Below are 13,422 nucleotides of genomic sequence, written 5' to 3'. Positions count from 1 at the left end.
GAAGAGCAGCGACCCTACCTCTCCTAGGATAACACTATCTTAGAAGCAACAAGAACTCCCCAGAAACTCTGAAACTGGCAGCATGAGAAAATGTAAAGCTTGGGACAATGGTTTCCCCTTGCTCAGATGAGCAAAACCTAACTTTAGCATAAAGATCAAAGTCAAGAAATAGACTTTAAAATGAGCAAACAACAACAAAAAGAACCTGATTATTTAAAAAAAAGCAGCTGTGGTGATAGGAAAGACCAAAACAGAAACTTGGAAGACAGTGATATGAAAACCAATACAAGCATAGCCTCAAAGGAAAAATAAAACCTACAAACTGGAAACAAATCTGATAAGAATTCCTAAAGAATTAAAGAAAGAGATGAAGGACAGAGGAAAAATTGGGAAATTAGAGGATGCAAGAAAATTATGAAAAGATAATAAGTAGCTTGGTAAAAAGGCACCAAAAATACTGAAGAAAATAATATCCTAAAAAAACCCCCAGAATTGGCCAGATGATAAAAGAGACAAAAACATTCACTGAAGAAAAGAGCTCTCTAAGAAGCAAAATAGGCCAAGTAGAAAAAAAGATACAAATGCTTACTGAAGAAAAATTTCCTTAAAAATTAAAAATGGATAAGTGGAAACTAATGACTGCATTAAACATCAAGAAACAATAAAACAAAGTCAAAAGAATGAAGCAATAGAAGAAAATGTGAAATTTCTCATTGGATAAATAATACACCTGGAAATAGATCAAGGAGAGATCATTTAAAAATTATTGGACTACCGGAATGTCATGATAGAAAAGAGCCTAGATATTATATTTCAAGAAATTATAAAGGAAAACTTCCCTGATAGCTTAGATCCAGAAGATAGAATAGAAATTTAAAGAGGCCACTGATTACAGAGATTAAAAAAATGAGAATTCATATAAATATTATAGCCAAATTCCAGAGCTCATAAGTCAAAAAGAACAAATTGCATGTAGTCAGAAAAAAAAACATTCAAATATTATAGAATCACATTCAGAATTACACAAAATTAGTAGGTTTCACATTAAAGGAATGAAGGACTTGGAATATGATATTCTGGAAGGTAAGAAAGCTAGGATTACAAATAATCTAGCCAGAATAACCTACCCAGAAAAAAATTGAATCTAATCTTTCAGATGAAAAATAGATATTGAATGAAATAGATGACTTATAGATATTTCTGATAAAAAGACCAGAGCTAAATAGAAAAACTGACATTCAAGAATGACTTAAGAGAAACATAAAAAGTTAACGTGAAAGGGAAATCATAGAGGACTCAATAAGGTTAAACTGCTTACATTCCTTTATGAGAATGATACATGTCATTTCTGACAAGATCAAGCATGTTCAGGGGGTATGGCCACAGATGATACATGTGACTTTTAAGAACATTATCATTATTAGAGCAATTAAAAAGATTCTACATAGACAAATGGCATGGGAATGAATTGATTGCATTGGGATGATCTAAAACATGGATGAAAAAGAATGCATTAGGAGAAGGAGAAAGGGAAAGGAAGAATGGGGAAAATTATCCCACTGAAAAGAGTACTGAAAGAAGAGCTTTTATAGTGGGGCATGAAATGAAGGTAGTGGCAGGCAGTTTTTGAATTTCACTCTCATCTGATTTGGTCCAAAGAGGAAATAATAGATATACACATGCAATTGGGTATAGAAATCTTATATTTTTTCAGTTAAGTTTTGGTTCTTGCTTCATGATCTTATTTTATTTTATTTTGGCAAAGATACTGAAATAAGCTACCATTTCTTTTTCCAGCCCATTTTACAGATGAAGAAACTAAGGCAAACAGGCTTAAGTGACTTGGCCAAGCTTACACAATTAGTAAGTATCCAAGGCCAGATTAAACTCAGGAATATGGCACTCTATCCATTGTGCCACAGAACTGACAGAAGACTGTCTTATTCAAAAAAAGGAAATAAGAGAGGAAAAGGATAAGAAAAAGATGGGGGTTATAAAAGGGAGAGTAGTTTACGGGAGGCAGTAGTCAAAAGCAAGACAGACATTTGAGGAGGGACAGGGTAAAAAAGAGAGAAAAATAAACAGAAGAAAGTAGGATAGAGGGAAATACACAGTAATCATAACTGTGAATGTTAATGGGATAAACCCTCCCATAAAATAGAAGCAGATAGCAGAATGGATTAGAAACCAGAATCCAACAATATTGTTTATAAGAAAAACACTTGAAACAGAAGTTAAACATAGAGTTAAAAATAAGAGGTTGGAGCAGAATTTTTGTGCTTCAGCTGAAGTAAAAATAAATAAATCAGGGTAGCAGTCATGATCTCAGACAAAGCAAAAGCAAAAATAGATTTAATTAAAAGAGATAATCAGAGAAATCACATTTTGCCAAAAGATATTACAGACAATGAAGTACTATCAAAAATGGTTTTTTTTTATCAAATTTCTCTGATAAAGACCTATTTCTTTTATCTATATGATCTCTCATATATATATATATGCATTTATATGGAACTGGATCAAATATATTAAAATAAGAGTTATTAATAAATGGTCAAAGGATAGGAATAGTCTATTTTTGGAAAAAGAAATAAAATCTCTCAATAATCAGAGAAAAATGCTCCAAACTGATCAATGAAATATAAATTAAAATAACTCTGCGATACTATCTTACATCTATTAGATTGCTTAAAATGACAGAAAAGGAAAATGATAAATGTTGGAGGGGATGTGGAAAAAATAGGGACATTAATGGTTGCAAATGGGTCCAACCATTCTGGAGTAAAATTTAGAACTATGCACAAAGAACTATAAAACTGTGAATATTTTTTGACCCAGCAATATCATTACTAGATTTAATCCCAAAGAGAACAAAGAAAAAGGACAAGGATTTACATCTACACAAATATTCATAGTGGCTCTAATTGTAGTGGCAAAGAATTGAAAATCGAAGGGATGCTCATTAATTGGGTAATGGCTGAACAAATCATGGTAAATTATGCTATTAGGAATGATGAGCAGAATGATTTCAGAAAAATGGGAAGACATATGTGAATTAATGCAGAGTGACATGAGAAGAATCAGGAGATCATTGTACACAGTAACAGCAATGTTGATGATGATCAGTGATGAATCAAGATGAATCAAGATGATCAATTGTGAATAATATAGGTTTTCTGATCAATGCAATGATAGGAAAATTTTGAAGGACTCATGATAAAAAAATGCTGCCCACCTCCAGAGAAAGAGATTCTGAGTGCAAATTGAAGCATATTTTCTTTCCCCTTTTGTTTTCTTGCTTTTTGGGGTGACATGCCTAATATGGAAATAGACTTCGCATGATTTAACATCTGTAATTGATATCATATTGCTTGCCTTCTCGATGAGTGGTGCAGGGATTGGAGAGACAGAGAATTGGAATTCAAATTTTTTAAAAAAGGTTAAAAATAAATAAATTTGAAAAAATGTATTTGTGAGGATAAAACTATTTTTGGAAATCTGTTTCTGCTGCCCAGAAGTCTGTCTTATTTCTATGTACAGGTTGAATATAGTGACTTTTGATCCACCTACCATAGGACACTCTGCCCAGAATTCATAATGCCCCAGCCCCTTCATTCTCAAGAACCTTTCTTGCCACCTGGCATAACTTTAGGTCACCTAAATGGCATATCAACATCTGTTCCCCACAATTCCACATTATCAACCAAGAATACTCTCCCTGGCCAGTAGTCAACTTTGTTTCTGTGAGACTGATTTGGGAATTCTTAACATGTTCAATCCATTATATTATACCAGGATTCTCTAAGCTTATAAATCTTTGCCAGGCAGTAGTCTAAACCTCTAAGAAGCTATATTTACTTCCCAAGTTTTATCCCAGCAATGGCTGGGAGCATGAATACCACTCTCAAGGAGGACACCTTGTTTCTCTAGCCAATATTCAGACTAGAGACTTGCCCTGAATCTCAGATTCCTTGGTTTTACTCCACTTTGACCTCATAATCAAAGCCATTAAGGTCAAGTCACTGAGTAAAACCCAAAGACTCACAGTCCAATGTATTAGACATTGTTTTTTCCTCTTCTCCATTCTGGGAATATACAAAAATGACCAGTTACTCCTCCTGGCCAGCAGGCAAATTAATTCTTTTCTCAAACATGTTTTTCTCATTCATTTTAGATACAAATGGAGAAAGGTTAAACTTAAAATACATATGTATTACAAAATACATGTAACCATATGGTTACATTTCCATTTCTTAGTGATCAGGTAGCTAAAGCAATTATCTGGCCAGACAGATTCAGTAATGAAAATGGAGAGGTAGAAGAGAGAATTCATTATGGTTTTCTCAGTTCCTTCTTCCAATATTCAGGTTGCCAAGAACATGTTAAATATTTGAGAGTGTGCTAACCTTGAATTACAGGGAAAGGTTTCCATTTCCATCATATTTTATATAATATGCTAAAACTGATATTTGTGATTTTAAAGAGGAAGACCTGAGTTCAAATTCTACCTAACAATTATTAGCTATATAAATGTAGACAAGTCATTTAAACTCTTACAAGTTTCAGTTTTCTTGTGTGTAAATCTGAACATGGGAATGATTTGTTTGTAATTTGTAATCAATGTTTGTTGTTCCTGTTATGGAAACTCCCTACACCAATTACAAATGTAACCTAACTCATCCCAAGACATAAAATAAGTCTAATTTAATTTCCCAAGGAATACAGAGTCAAACTGCTAGAAGGAAGGGCAGAATTTGAAATATATATATAGTTTAGCACTCTATCTACATCTTTATATAGTCATTTGTATTAAGGGTTAATAATATTTATTTGGAGTATCTATCTCCCAACTTGGATTGTTCTAAGCCTCAAATCAAATGATGTAAGTTGCTTTGCAAATTTGAAAGGATTATTCAAATGAACCCTTATTTCATGATCTTCATCTTCATTCAAGGATCAGATGGATTGATAATTCTCCCTTCTCTGAAGTCTCATTTTTAGTGCTTTCTACATTGCTTAGTTTAGTCTCTCCTTGGTCTCCTTCATATCCTTCCTTGTATTATATTCATCTGTTTACAAACTTTGTCCTTCTAAGAGAATGTTAGTTTCTAGAGGGCAGGTTTTGTCATTATCTTATACCCAACAATTCCTTGAAGATAGTAAGTCCTTAAGAAATGTTTGTTCAGTTTAATTGATTCCTCCTCTAGCCAGAGGTTTCATTTAGAAAAAGAAAAAAAGGAATAGACTTATCTGATTCTAGCATTCTTGTTATAATAAGTAAAGTTAGTTACTATAAAGGCGATTTTTATAATTTAATTGAAAAAACATCATTCTTGACAGGAAAATCCAGATTTTCTTTTCATGTAATCAATATTCTTCTCATTTTTTCAATCAACTCCTTCCTAGGTCTGTCATCTCTCAGATAATCTCTTATGAGTCTTAAGTCATTTGTGAAGGCTTCTCTCATCTGCTTGTAATCTGACTTTTGGTCTTGCCACAGAAACACAGAGAAGCCCACAAGTCTACTCAAGTTTGAGGTGAGGGGCCAGACCACAGGAACTTTTAAATCTTGAACTTGAACAGACTTCTGGACACTTCAAGGTTTTCTTGTCATAGTCCCAGTAGGTGGGACCAAAAATCAGGTTTTTCATCCAAACGAAAATAAATTTCCAAGTAATCATTCAAAACAACCCTCTTTTAGTCAGAATACTCAGCAGAAGATGAAACCTCTACTAATTTTGGAAATGATAAAAAGATACTACATACAGTTTTCCATATTTAAGACTGTTTTGGGGAGCAAATCTCTAATAACTCAGAAGGAAAAAATGTTTCTCTCAAAGTTAAATTCTTCACATCTCCTACTTTGTCCCAACTACAACCTCACATTTGTTGCCATTGATACACATCCTACAGAAGAGGAAACATAAGGGGCAACCTCATAGGAATTTGTCTTCCAAAAGCATGTTTCACTCACCATAGAACAGTGTTTTCAGTTATCAGTTTCTAAAAAGACCCACTCCCTAGAGAAAGGTTCTGCAGGCCAGCTTTTGCTCTGCATGCTACACAGAAAAACTGAAAGCAAAGAGATAACTTTGCCAGGTACTGTAATGAATCTGGCAATGAACTTGGTAGGGGGTGGGCTTGCAGGAGAGGGGCTCCTCACAGGTGATTTTTACAGGTGAGGACCTGTGATTTCATTGGTGCAAGGAAACTCTGGTAAAAACACTTTCTTTCAATAAGGACCCCTGATTTTCCATGACCAATAGTGTCAGAGAAAAGGATGCTAACCTAGGGACCATGACATTTTTTTTTTTGGATAACTGTCAGTATGTAACAGATTTCCTTTGTCATCTTATGTATTTTTTAATACATTTAAAAATATTATTCAGAGGCAGCTGGATGACACAGTGAATAGAATACAATCTCTGGAGTCAGAAGTATCTGAATTAAATCTGGCCTCAGACACTTCCTACCTGTACAACTCTGAGCAAGACAATTATTACCTTATTGCCTCCAAAAATTAAAAAACAAAAAACAAATGACATTATTCTAAGAACAAGTCTATGGGCTTTATCAGATGTTAAGAGGATCTATATATGAAAAGAATAAACAATCCTGTTTTAGAGAGGACATTGAGCGGTTGGATGATTTGTACAAATCATGTGTACTAGAGTCAGAGTTTGAATTTGGCTATTCTTGATTCTAAGGCTGACTCTCCATCCACTACATTATGTGGTCCCACTCTGGCCTGGCACAAAAAAATACTAAAAAAGATATTACACATATGCATATATGTGTGTCTTTATCTATGCAAATATATGCATGTGTATGACAATGTCTTTCATTCTCTCTCTCTCTTTTTTTCCTCCCCTAGGCTGGGGTTAAGTGACTTGCCCAGGTCACACAGCTAGGAAGTGTTAAGTGTCTGAGATCAGATTTGAACTCGGGTCCTCCTGAATTCAGGGCTGGTGCTCTATCCACTGAGCCACCTCGCTGCCCCTGTATGACAATATGAACTGTGTGCATGCATAGATAAACACTTGTTTTTGTATATATCTACACACCTAGGTATATATGTCTATACAAACATGTACAAACTGCATATGTATGTATAATACACCTAAGCATACACATATATGTGTATGCTTTTATGTGTGTGTATGTAAATATGCCTTTCTTCCCCAGGTTAATGACCTTCCTGTGCTTTTTCTCCCCTTTTAATGTTTATTTTACACTAGTGTTACTTGTATCATAATGCTGGGAAGCATGTGGGAAAGATACACAATGTTAACATCCCTGGTGATTTCCAATGCAGCAGCTAGGTGGTGCCATAGTGCACAAAGCCCTGCACCTGGAGTCAGGTAACCTCATCTTCCTGAGTCAGATTTAACCTCAGACACTTCCCAGTTGTGTGACTCTGGGCAAGAGCCTTAACCCTGTTTGTCTCAGTTTCCTCCTCTGTAAAATGAGCTGGAGAAGGAAACAGCAAAATCACTTGAGAATCTTTGCCAAGAAAAGCCCAAAGAGGGTCTAAAAGAGTCAGACACAACTGAAATAAATGAACAATAACAAGAAGTCACTTCTCAAATCCGTTTTCCAGGCTCAATGTCTAGTTCTTTCAAAGATTCCTTATATGACCGACCTCAAGGGCTTTCACCATCCTGGTTCCTTTCCTCTGGACACTATCCTGTTATCACTTGCCTCCTCAAATGTGCTCCCTTGAATTACACAATTGAGTTCTCCTGTGATCTTAGCTGTGAGCACTTCAGGTAGAGACACACTAAGGCTTTATTCCATTGCTGCCAATCTAGAGCCTGACCCATATCCCTGTTGCTATTTTGACTGTTCTACTGATGGCTGTGGAGGAACGGGGTTCACTTAATTAGTTATTTTTAAAACATCACAAATTGTCCTGTAAGCACAAGGAAATAAATGAACATACTGAGAGAACAGGCATTTTCAGGTTTACTCAAATTACTATAATAAGCACTCTATGCTTACAAAATAGCATATAACAACTCAATTGGAAAACCAATGTACAGATGTTACATTTCTCTTAAATACAGTCATACACACACACACACACACACACACACACACACACGGATAGATATAATAGATATGTAAACAACCAAACACACATATCACAGAAACTCATGGATCATTTACCTTTAAGAGGCGACTCATTCTTTCTTCATTGTCTTCCAAGTGCCGCAAACTTGGGGGGATATACCAGAAGCAGACATTTGTGTGCTGAGGCTAAATGAAAAAACAAACAAACAAGACTTTGTCTCATGATTAATATTTAAAGTAGGTTAGTAACAATGACTGCTAAATCAGCAGTTTTTTGATCTATGCTCTATGAGATATCCACTGACAAATGGTATATTATACATAGGGTGTCTGTAACAAAATGGGAGATCCAGGAATGGTGACATATTTATAATCCCCATTACTAAGAAGGTGAAAACTAGTGGATCTCCTGAGCTCAGGAATTCTGATTGCAGTAGGCTGCAGCGATTAGGTGTCTGCACAAAGATACAAGCCTCTCAGAACTGGGGAGGGGATCCCAGTTTGCTTAGGGAAGGGATAAACTGATCCAGGTCTGAAATGTTTCTGACAATCAGTAGTAGAAATGGGCCTGCACTTTCAGCGTAGGTGAGATTGAGAAATACAGTCTTTTAAAAAATATCAGGAGATATCATCAACTCAATAGCATACTTTTATGGCCTCAATCTAGCTTGTCCTATAAATATAGTATGGAGAGTTAATGTGAGATACCTATATTGAGGAATGGACTTGCATGTCTATATGGCCCAGTTACCCAGGAAAACCATTATTCTGGAATTAATGGGATTGGAAGGGGGAGGAATTAGAAAACCAGCCCCAGAATAAAGTATCATGTAGTTGAATGTGGAGGTCATAAATTAATATTTGTTATCAGTAAATGTTTGATTTGTTTCTCTATTTTATATACTTATATACCTGAGGTTGTATAAAATTTCTCAGGCTAAAAGGGATCACAAGTAAAAAAAAGTTTAAGAAGCTCTGGTTTACAAGACCTATTGATTCATTTCCACATTTCTCTCCATGTCTGTACCTTTCTCTTTGTTCTTATTGTCACCATTCTAGACCCTTATCATGATAGCTTGCCTGAATTCTTGTTATAAATAGTCTCTTTGTCTCAATCTCTCCCATCCAATCCATCCTCACACAGCTAAAAAAATGATATCCCAAAGGCACAGGGATGGCCAAGTCACTGCCTTGATCAAAAACCATTTAATGATATTATTATTTTCTAAGAAATGATGAGCCGGCTGATTTCAGAAAAACCTGGAAAGACTTACATGAACTGATGCTGAGTGAGGAGAAGAATTAGGAGAACATTGTACACAGTAACAATAAGGTTAGATGAGGATCAACTGTAATGAATTTGGCTCTTTTCAACAATGAGATGATTCAAGGCAATTCCAATAGACTTGGGATGGAAAGTTCCATCTGCATCCAGAGAGAGAATATGCAGACTGAATGTGGATCAAAGCATAATATTTTCACCTTTTGTTGTTATTGTTTGTTGGCCTGTTTTTTTTTCTTTCTCTTCTTTTTTTCCTTTTTGATCTGATTTTTCTTGCTCAGCATGACAAATATAGAAATATGTTTAGAAGAACTGCACATGTTTAACCTATATTGAATGACTTGCTGTCTTGGGGAGAGGAGAGGTGGGGGAGGGAGAGAGAAGAATTTGGAACACAAAGTTTTGCAAAGATGAATGTTGAAAATTATCTTTACATGTATTTAGAAAGATACAATAGTATCGGAAAAACAACAACATCAACAATATTTCATGATCTAGTGGCCCCAGGATAAAACACAAACACGAACCCCTCCATTTACCAGCCTTTACAATCCAACTTTCACTTACTTTTTCAGAATCAATTTTTATTATATATATATATATTCTATCCAAAATGGACTTTGAATTGCTTCACAATTCAATATACTATCTAAGAATATATATATATATGTATATATATATATATATACATACACACACACATATATATATATATACACACACACATACACACACACACATATATATACATACATATATATATATATATATATATATATATATATATATATATATATATATATGTATGGAGTAAGAGGGGAATAAGGTATAAGAAGACCCAAAAAGATGGGGAGTAGTTTGTGAAGGGCTTTAAAAGCCAGACAGGTATTATATTTTATAATATAATAGGAATAAAATATTATAAGAGGGCATATATGCGATATGATTGGGCCTGTGTTTTAGGAAAATTGATTTGATAGCTGGGTGCAGTGTGGTTTTGAATGGGAAGAGATTTGAGGTAGGGAGACCTCAAAGCCCAGCCATGAGGTGATAAAGGTGTGTACCAGTATGCTAACAGGGTCAAGTGAAGGAGGGGGTACAGAATAAACAGAATCTAGGAACTGATTGCACATGGGGAAATGGAAAAAGTGAGGATTCCAAGATAATGGTTCTTGTAGTTGCTACATCTCATGGCTATCCCATTGAAGTGAGAGTTCTGGATCATGGGAACTACCATGCCCTGCACTGCTCCCCGGATATGACTACCGAAGACACCTGAAAGGTGGACCACAGATATTAGCAATTTATTATTTGGAGAAAAGTTATGATTATGTCAATCAGACTACAGACATACCTTTCCATCAAACACCATTTCATATCCTTCTCTGTTTTTTATAAGATTGTATAAATACTCTGCAAGCTCCAAACACTTGTCAATCTGTGCTTCAAATCCGATGGTCCCCTAAGAGAAAGAATTATAAAGTTTATGATGGGGAGAAAGGGAGCTCTTAGATCTGGGAAAAAATCCATGCAGGTTCAGAAGCCCAACTCCTATTTTTCTTTACAGCCTCTATAGCACTTTTCTCCCAGGATCCTTAGCAATTGCATAAAATAGGCAGTGTGATATGATGCAGAGAGTTCGATTAGGCAGCAAAGGTTTGGAGTTTGAACTACCTTTACAACTGACTAGCTGTGAACCCTTGGGCAAGTGGATTAGCCTTGCTGGGCCTCAGTTTACTCATTTGTAAAATGAAGGAGCTGGAATATATGCTTTTAAGATCTCTACCACATTTGCATCTATTATCTTAATTCTAAGCAGCTTTGGTCCCCTACTGATTAACCCTAAGGCAGCACACTCTAGAGAACTGCTTTTAAAATGATTTTGTCTTCATCCCTTAACATTTATTGGGTGTCAATGGAATGACTTAGAAAATAGATGCTACCCATAACAGGAGCACTTAATGTTTTCTAACAATAATTAAACTGAGATGGATAACTCAAAGTGATAACTTTCCTGTTTATAGTTTAACTTTATGTGGTCTGTCTGGGAAAAGACACAGATATATGTCATTGTCTCTTAACAACTGAAACACAGTCTAAGCCAAAGGGATGTGACATCTTATTTTCTGTAGAATGTTTCCTCATTCTCTCAGAGCCAGGGTGATACTGGGATCTAGTTTAGTCTTGTGGAGCACAGAATTTTACCCTTGTTCTGGCGTCCTCCGCCATGTTCCATTGACCTTACAGGAACCATCAGTGGTCCTGAATTCTTAGAATTAATTTAAAAGTTTGGGTCCACTTAGCATGGACCTGGGATGGCCAAATGCTTCTCTTCCAAAATGCAGCTGTGGACTACTGTGGAGTGGATGGGAACCTCCAAATCAGCTCTAGGATTGTAAACTGATTATAACCAGGGACAGGATGAGTCAGTTATTAAGGTAGGAGATTCAAATTAGTCCTGCTCCTGTTAATGCCATTAAATCATTGTGTGACTCTGGGAAAATTATTTAGTCTCCATGGGTCTATATTATTTATTTATTTTTTTGATGAGGCAATTGGGGTTAATTGACTTGCCCAGGGTCACACAATTAGGAAGTGTTAAGTATCTGAGACCAGATGTAAACTCCCGTCCTCCTGACTTCAGGGCTGGTGCTCTATCCACTACACCAACTACCTGCCCCAGGTCTATATTTTCTTATCTATTAAATAGGTTACACTTTACTTACCACATAGAAATGTTTTCTAAAATTGGGAAGCTTTGGAAGAAATCAATTAACTAACATTTATTAGATACCTACTTATGTCCTAGGCACTAAGATAGAAGGGAAATTGTGTCTACACTCAGAGAGCTAGAGTTAAATATGAAAACACACTAATATGAGAAACTGCTTTTGGTATATTCTTATTTCTGGTAAGCTGTGGGAGATGATGTTCTATGACCCAACATATGGCTTGTGTATTTTCCTACCAGCATTTTTCAAAGGTTCTAGAATTAGCATAAATTTTGAGCTAGGAGAGATCTCAGGGGTCTTCTAATTGAACTTTCTCACTTTGCAAATTAGAATGGTGAAGTCCCCAAATGAAAATGACTTGTTCAAAGTCTTGTGAGTAGTAAATGGCAAAGTCAGGATTAAAACTCAGATCCTTTGACATCAAAACCAGTGTACTTACTAGGACAACAATTCAAACAGAAACCTAAAGAGTCATTACAAAGATGCTGAAAGCACAATAGGAAAAATGATTACATAATTATATAATCAATCTACTGTTTATAAAAAAACAGTGTAGACAGGACACAAGCTAATGGGGCATGTCATTGCCCTGGGGTTTTAGATATAGACCATAAAGGTTAACTAAAGAACAATTCTTCTCAGTTCCTTCTAATGGAATAAATAGGTTCTTAGTCTTGAAAGCTCCTTATGTCTGTCTTAGCAAAAAGAATTCTTGGGACAGCTTGGTGGTACAGTGGATAGATCACTGGCCCTGGAGTTAGGAGGACCTAAGTTCAGATCATCCCTCAGACACCTGACAGCTGGGCAAAGTTGGGCAAGTCACAACCTCAATTGCCTCCAAAAAGAAGGAAAAGATGTACATAGATGTACCAGGAAGAACTGCAGACAATGGATCATTCCTCTAATTCATATTTCCCTGCAATAATTATGTATCTTTCTACTCTTTGTCTCTCTTGTCTCAATCACTTGTTTGGAGAGAAACATTTCCAGAAATTGGTTTCCTTGCCTAGAGAAAAGTACTATCAAGTACTCACTAGCTCCCTCATACTTGATTCAATGGAATCCTTAGCTATGGCACTTATAATTCCCTTTGTAAGTGGGAAGTAAGGGTTTTCTGAACAGAGTATAATTACACAAGTGAACATACCAATTTGTGCTCAACACCAGACAAACATTGGTCTCTGAAACTTAACTGCAAGAAATCTAATAGTTATTCACAAAACCATAGCGCAGGAAGAAGACAAGAAGTGCTGTGACTACCATGGATCCTGGCCACTCAGGTGGTTTACAAAACATTTGCTGAGTCCTAGAATTCTCTCATTTTTGTAGATAAAA

General features: G+C 35.7%; 1 protein-coding gene across 1 annotated transcript in view; it reads right to left on the bottom strand.

Annotated features, from left to right (window-relative positions):
* The window catches only part of GAD2 (glutamate decarboxylase 2), an 83,571-nt gene that overhangs the window by 9,836 nt on the left and 60,313 nt on the right, over window positions 1–13,422 (bottom strand). The window contains exons 14-15 of the mRNA XM_074269537.1: window positions 10,710–10,817; window positions 8,170–8,259 (exon numbers count right to left, since the gene is read on the bottom strand). Coding sequence (XP_074125638.1) covers window positions 8,170–8,259; window positions 10,710–10,817 — 198 coding nt within the window. The remainder of the gene's footprint in view (window positions 1–8,169; window positions 8,260–10,709; window positions 10,818–13,422) is intronic.

This window comes from Sminthopsis crassicaudata, chromosome 5, assembly GCF_048593235.1.
Source record: "Sminthopsis crassicaudata isolate SCR6 chromosome 5, ASM4859323v1, whole genome shotgun sequence".
NCBI lineage: Eukaryota > Metazoa > Chordata > Mammalia > Dasyuromorphia > Dasyuridae > Sminthopsis > Sminthopsis crassicaudata.
The sequence above is the reverse complement of the archived record's forward strand: the minus strand, read 5'-3'. Positions and strand labels throughout refer to the sequence as shown.